Source organism: Anastrepha obliqua, chromosome 6 (genome assembly GCF_027943255.1).
Source record: "Anastrepha obliqua isolate idAnaObli1 chromosome 6, idAnaObli1_1.0, whole genome shotgun sequence".
In the NCBI taxonomy this organism is placed as follows: Eukaryota; Metazoa; Arthropoda; class Insecta; order Diptera; family Tephritidae; genus Anastrepha; species Anastrepha obliqua.
The window spans coordinates 46692735-46709154 of NC_072897.1; the positions used below are offsets into that span (position 1 = coordinate 46692735).

The 16420-nt window shown below is 37.9% G+C and overlaps 2 protein-coding genes across 2 annotated transcripts; one reads left to right on the top strand and one right to left on the bottom strand.

Moving 5' to 3' along the window:
• Window positions 1-3594: 3594 nt before the first annotated feature.
• On the top strand, window positions 3595-7240 carry LOC129250460 (uncharacterized protein K02A2.6-like). The gene is made up of 2 exons (XM_054890083.1): window positions 3595-5661; window positions 5729-7240. The coding sequence occupies exons 1-2, from the start codon at window positions 3595-3597 to the stop codon at window positions 7238-7240; spliced, it is 3579 nt and encodes a 1192-aa protein (XP_054746058.1).
• Window positions 7241-12626: 5386 nt separating this feature from the next.
• LOC129250461 (uncharacterized) lies at window positions 12627-14216 on the bottom strand. The gene has a single exon (XM_054890084.1). The coding sequence runs from the start codon at window positions 14214-14216 to the stop codon at window positions 12627-12629; it is 1590 nt and encodes a 529-aa protein (XP_054746059.1).
• Window positions 14217-16420: the final 2204 nt, after the last annotated feature.

The window sequence follows — 16420 nt, forward strand, 5'->3', positions numbered from 1 at the left end:
ATTAAAAATTTCGAGCTCGGCATCGCCTGACCGGACAGCTATACCTTGACATTCTAAGGTGCTGTCCCTGCGGTCGATGCCTTCATCAATAAGACGATACTGCACTGTGTGGTCGACTATATACGCTCGGACACTACAATTTTCTCGCTCGCGATCGTGTCTGTGCACGTTATAGCCATCCCTGGTGATCAGAGAGGACCTAGCGTTCAGTTTGATTTCTTGGACCGCAGCTATTTTGATACTGTGCCGGCTCATGAAGTCAACTATCTCGTCGACCTTGCTCGTGAGTCCGTTACAGTTAAATTGAAGCAGCTTAAAGCTTCTGGGTGATGTCGTTGTAACTCGGGGGGTGAGGGACGCGTGGGGTTGCTTACGTTGGGCCTGCTGTGCAATCCACTGTTGTTGTTGCGGCCTGAGGATGGTGGGCGGCCGCGCCACGGGCGGTGGTTGGCGGTGGTTGCGGCTGCAGAGCTCTACAGCAGGGGGCAACGTAGTCAGTTGTCTACTCACGGGTGTTGCACCTAACCGAGGTGGAGTTCGGGTGGAGCCGCTTATGGCAGACGCAGCAATAGAATTCTTCTGGCCCCGGGTTGAATTCAATTCCAGCCCTAAGGAGAAGTATTTGGAGCAAGGTTGCTGCGAGGAGTTTCTCTTGTGACGTAAGGGGTGGGGTGATATACTGTTCACTAGACAGGGCTAGTTTACTGCGGCGATAGCCCTTGGTCGGGAAAAACCCGAGTCATTCCGGTAACGTAGAACCGGCTGCCATGGGAATGCACGCAAACTTGTCTCATTCTTTTGTGTGTTTGGTATCAATTCTATTTGGATACCGTAGGCATTTATCGGTTGGCGTTCTGCTTTGATTATGTCGTTGTATGAACTATCAGATGAGTGTACAGTACCTATAGAAGATTTGTTAATTATGCGTCAGCTACAACATTCTCTGAGCCTGGTTTATACACGACTTTTGCTCCATAATACATTTTTATCTCTTTAGTTTATGATTCGGATTCTTATCCGATATGGCGTAAGTAAGCGATTGATGGTCGGTATATATGGTTAGGTCGGCTATGCCGTATATTTAATTTCGTATTTTTTGTAGCGACCATATAATCGCGAGTAACTCTTTTTCGTTGGTACTATAATTTTGTTCTGTGGTACTGAGTGTGCGTGATATAATAAATTGGATTTTTATTTTGACTCAATACAGCTCCAATGGCTATATTGGAAGCGTCTGTAGTGAGTTCAAAAGCTTTCTCATATTTTGGCTGGTATAATTCCAACTGCTCCTTTAACCCTTCCGTAGTAACCCATAGTTGCATCTTGTGGAGGGGCAAGGGAGCCCGTCCGAAATATATCGAAAAAAATGCTATTGTAGTACCCTACAAAACCCTACAGTATGATACCTCCAGTTCTTTACCAGCAACCGTGAGTTATAGTTCAATATTTGAAAAGGCACGACTGATCCGAGAATACCGTGAACGTGTACAAAAAAAGTAAGGTAAGAAAAAAAATTTTTTTTTTTTGCTTTAATTGTAATGAAAAAAAAAATGTTTGTACAAAAAACAAAAAACTTTTAAATAACAACAGTATAGCGTTTAATAATTTTTTTCAAATATAAACACGTGTTTACGAAATTTATTTATACGGGCAATTGATTTTTTCCCCTGTTTTTACAAGTCTTAAGCTTTAATTTGAAGCTTGAATCATTAAAAAATATTCATTCCATCAAAAGTTATGCTAATTTGAAGAAGAAAGGTGATTTGACACGTTTTTATTTGTTTATTTAATTATAGTAAATAAAAACAAGAGAAACCGTCAACATAGTGATTTATTAGTATTCTAGGATAGTTAATAAGTCACCATGAATTTCTTCAGATTTTTAAAATCATTTTAAGATATTGTTTTAAGCCTCGGACACAAGTAACCCGAGGTTACCACTAAAGGGTGCGAAAAATGACGTTACCACGGGAGGGTTAAGCAGTTTTTCAGTTTATTTATGGATCCTATGGCCGTTTGCTCTAAACTAATTTTTGTGTTCTTACTTTTATTTTTTCCGATATGAGAATTATCTCCTTTAAGATGTAAAGTTAAGGGTTTAGCTAGAGATGCATAGTTTTTTCCGAATTTTCTATAGTATCCAGTAAGTCCTAAAAATCCTCTAAGGTCTTTGAGGGTTTCTGGTATTGGGTAATTTTCTATCGTTCTTATTTTATTCCAATCAGTTGAAATTCTATTGTGCTTTACAATATGACCTAAGTATTCTACCTCTTCCATGAAAAATGTTGACTTTTCATTGGACACCTTTAAAGAGGCATTATTTAATGCGTTAAAAATAGTTCGGATGTGTTTCATATGCTCTTCATAAGATGAGGAGTAAATGATTACATCGTCAATGTAAACATATGCGAATTTACCTATGAAGTCTCGCAGGATATCATCTACACATCTTTGGAAAATAGATGGCATTCGAGTGAACTCATATTTACCTCCATTCACACAAAACGCTGTTTTCTCTCTATCACTTTCTTTTGTCTTAATTTGATGAAAGCCGGGCTCCAAATCAAGTGTTGTGAAAAATTTGGCTTTCCTCAAGTTTTGCAGCGTAATATTTATGTCGGTATTACGTACCTATCTGTGATCGTATGTTCGTTTAATTTCCTAAAATCTATAGCCATACGCCTTTTGGGTTCTCCGCTCTCATCTATACCTTTCTTATGTACGGTTAACATGGGTGAATTGTATGGGCTGTAGCTTTTTTGTATTATCTCTCTTTCAATGATTTGTCAATATCCTTATTTACGAATTCTACGTCATTTATGTATATTACTTGTACATTGTTTCGTCCATATATTATCCTTTGTATCTGTCCTTTGCTAGCTTCAATCCTTGTAGTGAAGGGTAACGGTCCTATGACATTATTGTCCTTCACTAACCTTTCGATTTCTGCTCTAAACGTGTCTATCCCTTTGGTGTAATTTGCATAATTTTATTCACTAATTTCCGACTTTCTTAACACCTCCAATGTCATCTTGTTCAAATTTATAACCGCGTTCAATTTCTTTATTCCGTTCCATCCTAGTATCAAATCAAATCCATTTATCTCATCTACCCCAAAAAAACTAATTCTTCATTCATAAACTTAATAGTTTGTTTCGTATTAATTATAGAATTACCATGCATTCATATCACTTGTAATGGTTTTACTTCTTTGGTTTTGTTAAATTTTAAAGATTTCTTAACATAGTTATGGGTTGCACCTTGTTGAGGAATGCGAAATAGTAATATGGCAACCCTGATCTAAAATGTCAAAAAGCACTATAATTGAGAAGACAGCCTAGCACGTTGCTGAGGTCGATCGTAATAAGCTGAATTAATTAACCACTTTAATTGAATTGTATTTGGTATAGCATTTAATATTGTTAACTAATTAGAAGTAATAAACGTTCTGAAGTAAACATATAAGTGTGGTGTTGGTAATTTGGCACACATCAGAGAGTATAACAGGTGGATCATACCACACATCGCAACAGGTGGCGACGAGGAAATTGGTCTCATAACCTACAAAACTGCAAAGTAGGAACATAAGCGAAAATGGCAGAACAAGAGGAACTTATGAAACTGTTGCAGATGCAAAGCAAATTACTGGAGCAATTGACTCAAAGATCAAAGCAGCCAGTAGAAAATTCAAAGGAACAGTTGATGGCGTCATTGGCAAAAAGCATAGCAGAATTTTGCTATGATGCCACAAACGCACTCACATTCGACACGTGGTATGCACGACACGAAGACGTTTTCTTGGTCGATGGCAAAGATTTGGACGAAGCATCACGTGTTCGCCTCTTAATGAGGAAGCTAAATCCAATTGCGTATAACAAGTATGCAACATATATTTTACCAAAAAATCCACGAGATTTCACATTCGAAGAAACAATCTCCAAGCTGGGAGAAATGTTCGGTGCAAATGAATCGCTCTTCAGTATAAGATACAAATGTTTGCAAATTAGTAAGAATCAACAGGAAGACCTGGTATCGTATGCAGCCAGGGTCAATGCTCAATGTGACAAATTTAGACTGTCGGAACTTTCGGCAGATCAATTCAAATGCCTCATCTATGTATTTGGGTTGCAAGCACACACAGAAGCCGACATTCGTATAAAAATATTGGCAAAACTAGAAGAAGATTCACAGCAAACATTAAACTCTCTGGTGAGCCATGCGCAAAAATTCATCAATCTAAAGAAAGATACAGCAATGGTGGAAGAGACAAAAGCCGTAATAGCCAGCGCAATACATGCAAATACACGCCAAAGCAAGAACGATGCAACTAAAAATAGCAAAACAAATAAGGCGAAGATTCCAAAAACACCCTGTTGGAATTGCGGAGACATGCACTATGCAAAATATTGTACATATCACAATCAAAAGTGTAACAAGTGCAACAAATACGGTCATAAGGAGGGGTACTGTAATTCATACAGCGCCAGCAAAAGCAAAAGCACAAAACCTCAGCGACACAAGCAACAACAAACGAGCAACAAAGGTCACAACAGTTGCTTACAAGTAAATTCAATAACGCATGTTAATCGACGCAAATACACAACAGTAAGCATAAAGCCGATAGAAACCGCAACTTCATCGTTTCCGTCGTGTGATGTCAGAATGCAGGTGGACACCGCCTCGGACGTCTCGCTAATCGGAAAGTCCACATGGATACAAATGGGTCAACCGGGAATACGGTTGGAGAACAAATACGTTACCAGCGCACCAAAAGATAAGATTATACTACTACCCGAATTTTCTTGTGAAGCTAGGCTAAACGGGGAAGTACAATACTGTCATTTATTCGTAACAAATATTGATTCTTTGAACATCTTAGGAGTTGACTGGTGTGACATTTTCCACATTTGGGAAAAGCCTCTCAATCTCATTTGTAACAACATCATATCGGTTCAAGATCAACAATCTACTATTTTGAAGCATATACAGCAAGACTATGCGGACATATTCAAGCCAAATCTGGAAAGTTGTAGCACAGTTACATCAGCATTGCATCTAAAGCCGGATGCTAAACCAATTTTTCGCGCAAAAAGGCCAGTAGCATATTCCATGCTACCGTACATTGAAGAAGAACTAAATAGATTACATCAATTAGGGGTTATCACCCCTGTAGAATTTTCTGAATGGGCAGCGCCTATCGTAGCAGTGAAGAAACCGTCTGGCAAGGTTCGGGTCTGTGGCGATTATTCATCAGGGCTAAACGCATGGTTAGAGCCGCATCAATATCCGCTGCACACGCCAGAAGAAATTTACGCAAAGGTCGCGGGAAGTCATTGTTTTACCGTAATAGACCTATCAGACGCGTATCTACAGATACCCGTCACAGCAGAGTCAGCCAAGCTGCTCACCATTAACACGCATATGGGTCTGTTTACGTTCATTCGACTCGCACCAGGTATCAAAAGCGCTCCAGGAGCGTTCCAACAAATCATGGACACCATATTTGCAGGCATAGATGACACCGTCGCTTACATAGATGACATCATTATAGGCGGTGCAACCTTGGAGAAACATGTCAAAAACCTTCATAAAGTGGCGCAACAGCTACAGAAGTATAAATTTCGGGTCCAGTTCGACAAATGCAAATTTTTTGCTGCACAGGTAAATTATTTGGGAAACATTTTAAGCAAAACAAGTATAAAACCTGACCCCACCAAAATAAGGCCAGATTCTAGCACTACCAGAACCCAAAAATGTGTCAGAAGTCCGAGCATTTCTGGGCAGTGTAAACTATTATGGAAAATTCATCGCAGAAATGTCCAAAGTCAGAGCACCTTTGGACAAATTGCTTCATAAAAATGAAAAGTTTAATTGGAACGCTGATTGCCAAAAAGCCTTCCAGCAATTCAAACGCATTTTAAATTCAGATTTAATGCTTACGCATTATAACCCCAATTTACCATTGAAAGTGGCAGAAGACGCCTCCAATAGAGGAATCGGTGCGTTTATTTGTCACGTTTTTCCGGACGGATCAGAGAAGGTTATACAACACGCCTCAAAAGTTTTAACGGATGCAGAGCAAAAGTACTCGCAAATTGAAAAGGAAGCTTTAGCATTAGTTTTTGCGCTAAAGAAGTTCCACAGATTTATTTTTGGACGTAAGTTCACATTGTGCACGGATCAAAAGCCGCTAATCGCAATATTTGGTAAAAATAAGGGCATCCCAACGTACGCAGCAAATAGGCTTCAGCGATGGGCACTAATATTGATGATGTACGACTTCAATATCCAATACATTAAAACAACACAATTTGGATGTGTAGACATGCTTTCGCGCCTTATAGCAAATCACACAAAGCAAGACGAAGACATGGTGATAGCTTGTACTCAAATGGAAGAAGAAATGAACACGATTATTGAAGACCAATGTGAAAAACTTCCGGTGAGTTTTGAAATGATAAGAAAAGCTACAAAGCAATGTTCAACGGCCCAAGCTGTCATAAACGCATTATCAAATGGATGGAAGCAAGAAATAACACCAGAATTACAGCCATTTTATGCACGGAAAGATGCACTCAGCGTGATTCAAGAGTGCCTAATGTTTCATGAACGCATAGTGATTCCGAAGAAATTACAACCACGAATTTTACGTCAACTACACAGAGGACATCCAAGTAGAGAACGGATGAAATTGTTAGCAAGGAGTTACGTGTATTGGCCTGGTGTGGACGAAGATATAGTCTCGTATTCACGAAATTGTCAACTTTGTGCATCAACAGCAAAAATGCCTGTAAAACATACACTACGATCATGGCCGTTAGCAACAAAACCAATGGAACGGTTACACATTGATATAGCAGGACCATGCAATGGTTTTTATTACTTCGTAATCGTAGATGCATTCTCAAAATGGCCTGAAATTTTTCAAATAGAGAATATCACAACGCAAACAATCATTAGCAAGCTAAATGAAATGCTTTCACGTTACGGAGATTGTGACACACTGGTCTCCGATAACGGCACACAATTTACGAGCGGAGCGTTCGAACAATTCGTAACATCGCGGGGTATTCAACACATAAGGACATCGCCTTATCATCCCCAGTCCAATGGACAAGCGGAACGGTTCGTAGATACACTGAAAAGAGCATTAAAAAAATTAAAAATGGAAGAAACGGATTCAGAAAACTTGCAAACATTTTTGCAAACGTATAGATCCACACCAAATCCGAATGTGTAAGAACGTAAATCTCCGGCAGAAGCCTTCCTTAACCGGAAATTCAAAACAACGTTAGACTTAACTAAGCCACAAACAACGGAAATCAAACAACGAAATTTAAAACAAGAAAAGCAGTTTAATGTCAAACACGGAGCAAAATCTAGAGAATTTTCGAATGGAAACCTTGTAAACGTTAAATGACATCAAGGCAATGATACGTTTTGGGTTCCTGGCGTTATCATATAACGGATTGGTTCTGTGAACTACAATGTCAGAATTGAAGTAAAGGGCAACTCAAAACTGATTAAGTCACATGCAAATAAAATGGTAAAACGGTATGGAAACCATACTGACAATCGCGATGTGACTAAATATTTATGCGACGTTTTTGATCTCACAGAACTACCACGGTTCAATGAAGAAAATCAACCCGTACTACAGCCAGAAACTGTTGAAGTGGCTCCCCTAGTGGAAACCACCTCATCTGGTTCTAATGCACATGCAGAAACAAATAGAGGAACATCAACGAGTCGCAGGATTCGTAGACCACCAGCATATTTGAATGAGTATGATACTTCCTAACAAAGGGAGGTGTTGAGGAATGCGAAATAGTAATATGGCAACCCTGATCTAAAATGTCAAAAAGCACTATAATTGAGAAGACAGCCTAGCACGTTGCTGAGGTCGATCGTAATAAACTGAATTAATTAACCACTTTAATTGAATTGTATTTGGTATAGCATTTAATATTGTTAACTAATTAGAAGTAATAAACGTTCTGAAGTAAACATATAAGTGTGGTGTCGGTAATTTGGCACACATCAGAGAGTATAACAGGTGGATCATACCAAACATCGCAACACACCTGTATCTACTAAAACATCATAATTTACTTTCCCATCATTCATTACTATACTGGGCAACCCGTTTATTAGTTTAAATACTTAATTCATAAATGATTTTGTCTACCTGTCTCTACAATTGTGATAGAGTTGTCTTTTTCGGTTGTTAAGTAGTTGTTCCGCATAAGTTTTGGTTGTTGATATTTATTGGTGAACTGGCCACTGTTACCTTGTGGACTTTTCCAATTTTTATTGTTTCTATTCACGTCGTAGTAGTTGTTTTGATGCTGAGTTGGTTGTCTGAATGTTGTGTTTCCAGACGTTGTGTCCATGAGTTCTGGTTTTGATAATTGTGATGGCGGCTGGTTATAGTTGTATTTCTGCTGAATCATGGAGTTCACGTCGATTTGTTCCATAACGTGCCCAAATTTCTTCGTGTATTAAGTTTATTACGTTTCTCCAAAGATTTTCTCATCTGCTCCTTTCTATGAGAATTAAATCACTGTTTTTATTTTTTAATGGAAGAAACACGAATAGTTTTTCTATCACTAAATTTTTTTTTCTTTGTTCGCTGTATTTTTTTACGTCTTTTCCTTGCAGCCTTTGTTTTTTTACATAACATATTGTCCTTTATTGTGAAGGATTATGTATGTATGTCCTATGACTATGTTTTGGTCCGCTCACTGGAGCCTTGGAGCCCCTTAAAGACTTGGAAGATAGTTAAGGACTTGCTTGTCTTTGAAAAATTATAAAAATTTATTTTTATGAATTTAATTTTAGAATAGTTCTTAACAGTATGTTAATACTGGACTGAATGCCAGCATATTTGACAGCCGTATTTATACTTATACCTCATCTAACTGTTTTAGGTACAGGACTTGTATATTAGTTTCTTTGTTTGCTGTTTAGGAAAAACATGTTTACCTTTCGTTATTCTAAACATATGTTTATCTTTTGTTTTTCTTAACATATGTTTATCTTTTGTTATTCTTAAAATACATATGTTTGGATTTGTTCAGCCGAGCATGGTTATACTTAGAATTTACTTAACTATTTTTATTTATTATTTGTGAATGAAGTCATTCCTTTTTTTTTGGGATTTGAGATGTGTTTGGCGGGATTTTACATCCACAAAAAGCCAGGGTGTTCAACGTTTGGTATTGAAAAATACCTATTTTCGGTATGCAAAACTAAGTGCTCTGGTGCATCAAGGTTTTGAGAGTGAAATTATTTAAAAGGAAAGGTTGGCAGCACTAAGAAATGAAATAAAAGACTTAAAGACTTCATTGTTTTTAAATATGGAAAAGAGGTCCGTGTATGAATCAAAAAAGCTGTAATTTGTTCTGATGTGATTAAGGAGTGGACAGTTAAAGATTCTGTGAACGTAAGAGTTAATTTCACCGCAGATACAAAGATCAGTGTTATTAACCCCTATTTTGTGCAAATATACGCTGTAATAAGTACATCCTACTAGTATTCTATTTACCATTTTGATAATTTTGACATCAAAGGAAGCTTTATGAAACCAAGGTTTTGTCGGCAAGCAATCATGCAGTTTGGCAAAAAGGTTTGGTTTTTCTTCTGAGAATGAACGAAAGCCGTCATACCAATCCCTGAATATTAAATTTCTTAAAATTCTGAGTGCCTCTTCAAAAGTGAATTCTACGCTCAATATTGAGCCGTAGCAAACAGCTCTTTCATTCGAACACTGTCAAACCCGTATTCATTTACGTTTTGTTTAAAAAGAGTGACACAGCAGTCGTTGGAGCTTGCTTTCTTGAGCAGCAGACATGAACTCAGACTATCAGATCTTACTCATTTTGCATTCTTTCGCAATATCTAAGGCCTTAAGCAAGGCCCACAACTCACCAAAAGTGGAGGAGGTTCGCATTTCTATTTTAAACAAATGCTCCGTGTTGTTTGTAACATTAAAAATGCCACACCCAACGGCATTAAGCTCAACAGACGCATCAGTTGCCAGAAGATCGACACCATCACGCTTGAGTTCATCGATTTTTTCAGCAAAAATAGCTTTAATTTCATGATTAGAAAATTTGCTTTTCGCTCTAGACAAGGAGTCATCTATCACCACCAAGTTTTCACAGTTTACAGTCATTAAATTTGCATTGGTATTCACAAAAATCTCTTCAAATTTTTTGAAAACAAAGCTATAACTGGATTTAACCTCTGCAGAGTTTTGAATCATTTTGTAAATGCTAGAGTTTGTTTTAATTTCACGATTTCTTTGGCAGTAAGCCAAAGAGATCTTTCAGTGGGTGGTAACTCATAGGCAACAGCATACAGCAAGGGAACTGGTGTAGCTGGAGGAACCCCTAAACTTCTCCTTAGGAAGCAATTTTGAAAGGTAGTAATCTTTCTGATCACAGTCTTATTTGCATGACCGGTGGTGGTTTAAATTGAAGGTCGATTCCTTGATTATCTGATCATAGTGCGTTCCTAGGGTCAGTGATGAGCTTATTACACGACCAAGGAACTAAATACTTTTTGTCTGTTTAATCATCACACTGCCAAAATTATTGTTCAGAGTTTTACGGTTTCCCTTTTCAACATACATCAGGTTGCATTTCTCAAGGTTGAATGACAGATTTAGAGCTTTTGCCACAAAATTAAACTCTCGAACCTTACTGTGGAGATTGGCCTCAGCCAAATCAAAATCTCTATGATATGAGGCAATAATAAAATCATACGCAAATTGATAGATGGAGGTACAATTATCCTGAATATCGTGCAACTTAGCCGTATAGACATTAAAAAGTATAGGCGATAGACAGCTACCTTGGGGTAAGCCGTCATTTATAACAACAGAATCCGTACCAATTTTTAGGATTCTATTGGATAGGAAATTCGCAATCCTGGACGTATAATGACCCTCTATGCCTTTTTTTCAGTATATCAACTAACAGATTACCCCTTACACAGTTATAGGCATTTTCTATATCCAAAGTAAGGAGTATAACCTTAAGACCTCTATTTTTCCATATAGCAATTTCATGTTGTAATTGATTGATGCACATAGCAGCCGATCTATCCTTCCTGTACGCAAAAGAGTTCCTGGGGAGGGCGCGTCTCCCATCAAAGGCATCGGTTATTCTTAGCTTGAGCATTTGGTTAATTAATTTTAACATGACTGAAATCAAGGAAATAGGTCTAAAATTTTTGAAGTCTGTGAGGTCTTTTTCTTTTTTTGGAATGGGAACAATCTTAATACATCTCCACGATTCTCTAATATTATTTGCAAGAAAAGCATCATTTAGAGCTGTCAAAAGGTTGCATAAGCTTTTGTCAGAGAGAGCGCGAATCATGTCGTATGTTATTCCATCACAGCCTCCTGCTGAGCGCCGTTTTTTGGCATTAAGCACCGTGACCACTTCATCATACTGAAAGGCTAGCCTGAATACAGGAGTTGTATTGAGTAATTCCTGCCAGACAGCAGAGTTGGGTGGTACCTGTGATTTCAAATGCTTAAGGTACACATCATTATTGTCTGAGTTCCACTTAGAGTCTGCAGAATATCCATTTACTCCTCTAAGGCATTTAACAAAATTCCACGCCTCTCTCGAATTTGAATTACAATTCAGCTCCGCTATTTTTTCCTCAAAATTTTCTTTTTTGGCCTCTTTTACTTCAGCTTGCCACACCTTCTTGCGTTGCAAAGCTACTTCCAAATTTTCCGGAGATGGGTAGTGTTTAGCTTTTTTGTAAGCAGCAACAAGTAGACGATAGGACTTGGCTAGTCCCTCATTCCACCAAGCCTTTGGTTTGCATTTCTCAGACCAACGGAAGGTGGCAGCAGATATTTCTTCTTGAAGTTTATTTTCAATCATTTCAAAAGATGGATCAAAGGAAATATCCCCTAAGGCATTTAGAAGCTTCTTTTTGGCCAGAAATTTGGGATTGTTAATACTAACTTTGGAGAACTCTATTAAAATTGGGAAGTGGTGGCTTGGTGGTAGCTGAAAAGGCAGAAGATTCCAAGTACAGCTGGTAGGAGCATTTGTGAAGGTTAGATCCAAAACTGACCCATCGGTCCTTTTTAGATCTCTTTTAAAAGTAAAACAAGAGTTGTTCAGACATCAGAAATCGGATGAATTTACAAGTTCAACCAATTTCTTACCTCTGGGTGAATTTAAACTGTCACCCCATACAGTCGATCTGGCATTGAAATCCCCACAAATTAACACATTTCTAAAACCGTTTAGAAACTGAAACAACCTTTTGACTTCGGTCGCAAATTCATTTATGTGTAGACTTGGAGGGAAGTAGACCGCACAAATTACAAAGTTTGGGTTTAAATTAACCGTCTTTGCTACAATTATATCCAAATTAGAAGCGAACGTTATGCTCCTGAATTGAATCTGTTTTTTCAGGGCTATGGCAACACCCCCATAGCCATCTGGTCTGTTTTTTCTAATCATATTAAATTGATAAATTTTCTACATTTATTTTCATTATACTCGAATATTTCACTAAGACAAACCACATCAACACGATTATTATTAATATAATAATCAATATTGTCTATATTTGTCTTCAAGGATTGGCAATTATATTGCAGACATTTCATCTAATGAATCTACTGATGCCGAACCGCACTTAGAAAGTGCTACGTCTCGATTAGCCAAAATCTGATCCCTCATACTGCTCAGTTTGGTGACCTGGGCAAGGGTCTCAGTATCATTTAGTCTTACACAAGTAGCTTTAGCTATCTTCACTAGCTCCCATAACACCTTTTCTAGCTGGGAAGTAATTTGATAGTCTTGTCTTTCAAAGACTGGAACCACACGAGGCTTGGTATTTTTGTTCAAGACCTTATCAGGCTTGACAGAAGACTGTTTGGGAATTGCACCCTTCTTGACAACTGAGCTATATTTCTTTTTTGTCATGGAACGATTTATGACTTCATTAAAGTCGATCATGTTGTCGTTCTCAACCAGTACCGGAAAATCCGTATCTTCAACATCTAAGACATCGAAGCGGTTGTTGCTTTTCGGAAAGAAAGTATTTAGCACTTCTTTACGAGATAACTTTTTTACGGTTTTCAATTTATTAATTTCATTTTCCTTCTTCCATACTGGACACTTCTCCCTATCTGAATATTTATGGTCGTTACCTTTGCATAGAATGCATTGACTTATTTTGCAGGGCGGTATACAAACTTCCGTACTACCACAGAGCAAGCAGCGTTTACTACTTTTACAGCCTTTTTGTGTGTGTCCTAACCTTCCACAGTTGTAGCATTGTCTAACAGATGGAAAGTAATGTTCTACTTGAAAATTTGTATACTCAAGCTTGACATCCTTAGGTAGGCTGTTGCCCAAAAACCCCAGCTTAACTGAGAAGGTTGGGAGAAATTTGCTTGAATCCTCCGGATCACGTCTAAGAAAACGTTGTACGAAGTTTACCTTGCTAGCAGACTTTATATCTCTCATGATTTCTTCGTTGGAAAGGTAAAGCGCAACTCCTCGAATTACGCCATATGTTTCAAAAGCCGTTCTGGGAATGAAAGGCTTTAGCTTCATTTTTAAAATGTCATTATTGGTGACGAAATTGTTTGCCGACTTGGGATTGCAGAAAAATACCTTATATAAGGTAACAACAACTGCTTCAATTATATCGATATCCTGTATTTTTAAGTGACGGATATGCTGATATAGACTCATGCCATTTCTAATTTTGATATTTTTGAATAGGTCACACTCTGAGGTGTCTACCAAAACAAAAGGTTTGCCTATAAAATTGGATGGATAGTAAACGGAGCTTTCAGATTTATTTGTATTCTGGATTTTTTTGGCAGTTGCATTTTTTTCAACTGTACCAGTTTCAGCATTACAAATATTTTGCATTTTTACGGAGTCTTTCGAAGATTTTACAACCTCACACTCCATCATCTCCTCACTCTCATTTTCATCTGACTGAAATCCACTCTTCTCAACCGAAGCATGTGGCTTGGTCGGATCAAGAATATGTCTCACTCTTTTTTTCTTAAATATATCGCTTTGACCTTTATTTTTGGTCTTTCGCAGATTTGTATCCACTTTTTCACTAGCAGGTTTATGGATCAGAGATTCATTGCTAGCGCAAAATTCCTCAAAATCCTCTGCTGAGCACGACGCCGAAAGCGTTGAGGACGCCATCGCATCACCTTTTTTGCGGCTTACCGCAGGCACTTTTGCGGTAAGAAAACTCTATACGTTAGTCTTTCAGGTAGAAATTCCAGGAAGTAATAAAAAAAACACGTGGTTTTCACCGACAAAACTATTACAGCGCTATACACCGAATTCCGCGAAAAAAAATGTCACTATATATTGTATCTTTCAATTTCACTACGCCTTTTCTTTTTTGCTAAATGAAACCAGAGCACTGAAAAAAACACACCGATCACAGCTGTGTCACGAATGCGACTGGAAGTCATTCCTTAAGTAGCTTCTATGCTCACACTATCAGACAGATTGCGATCAAAAGTGGGATATTAAGAACCATAACCACCGAAAATGTGTGGTTCCCATAGGTATTTTGGCACGCTTTTCTTTAGATTCCATGGATTTGATTGTAACAGATTATGTGATATATCTATTTGACGTCACTTCTTAGAAGTACTTTCAGGAAAATAGAGATAATTGGTTAAAGTATGGAGTTAGCTGCGGTCGCCTTCTGTGGGCTTAGAAAAACGCACATAAGTTTGAGGAAAAGTCGCTTACAAAATAAAAAATTTATCTACCACAAAGGTGGAACAAACTTGTCAAAAGCGAACTAAATATTCGAACTGTAAACTAAATATTCGTGTACAAGTTGAAGGTCGTTTTCCGAGGTGGTTATGAAAATCTGAAATATATTCGCTATAAATTTGTCATCCCCACTGTTCGCGTCTTTGCTGTTAGCGATAGGTCTCAGGAAAATAAACTAAATATGTTGCGGTAAAATTTGGTCGCAAGGATTTTTTTTAATCAATTTTATCATATATACAGACAAGGGCTAAAGTTGACATACAGTGCGTTTAATAACTATAGGACAGATCATTTTTGACAAGTATTACTTTGTAAAAATATAGTTCACGTTACGATGAAAATCATTCAAGTCCAAGTTTAAAGTTTTAAAACGATTGTATAAACTTTCATCGAAATCTTAAACTTTTCAGTCAGAACTAAATAAAAAATTCGAGTACGCAGTTTAATCGCCAGCCCATTGAATTTTTATATAATAAAATGCAGGTTCGAAGAGGCTCAAATATCGCGTTCATCTTTGACAAATTTTTTCTGGCAATGCTCAACAACTTCTTTACATGAAAAGAAACACAAAAAAGGGCAAATTTTGACTTAACACATTATTTTCATGATTACTGCAAACATTTTTTTGCAACGTATTTGGCGAAATTAACCATATGGTATAAATCAAAAACAGAATTTGAGAGCGATTTTGTCTTTTCTTCTTAAAGAAATATTTTTTTGAGACCAGACGATGCTTCGTGTGTGTCGTGTAAAAAAGGCTAGGCTATTATATTCCTTTATCTCCATGAGAACTATAGATATCGATAACTATGGGTTGACAGTTGAGAATGGCAACTGTCTTGACATTTATGTTTTGCAAGGTTAGGAAAGTAATCAATAATCGTGTATCGCGATAATTGCGGAAATTTCTGCTCACAAGTGCTATCGAGCAATGCAATCTGAATTTTTGTTTCCAAATATTAATCAGTCAAGCATAGACGGCATTTGGTTCCAACAATACGGCAATAATTGCATTACAGGTTTGGCCAATCTGCCATGGTGAAAAACGACATTGTACGCACAACTTCGGCTACCACGTCAGTGGGTATTCGGCAGCGGAATTCTGCCCGCTCATTTCACACGTATTCACACACTCGTCCAAACCAACTTTTGTGACCAGAAGGAGACAAGAGGTGATTGATTTTACACTTACCAATAGGTCAGTTGGAAATCAAATCAACCGATGGCGAGTTTTGGAAAAGGGCTCTCTTTCTGATCATCGTGTTATCGAATTCCGACAGTGAATTGATACAATATCAATACCTTCCGGTAGGAATCATGTGAATCAGCCTTACACGATCTTGTTAGCAAGATTGAAGTCGGGCTGGAAGCTGACGAATGCACAATGGGCGGGTTCGTGAACATTGAGGAGGCTTTTGATAATGCCACTTTCAGCTCGATATGTTCTTCTGCCGAACGACACGGAGTTAATCAAACCATTGTAAAATGGATATATTCCATGCTCTCTGAGAGGCTGTTAACCGCTAGTGGGAGCAGTGACGAACAAATCACAGTCAGGGCCAAGCAAGGATGTCCCCAAGAGGGTGTTCTTTCTCCGCTAATGTAGTGCTTCG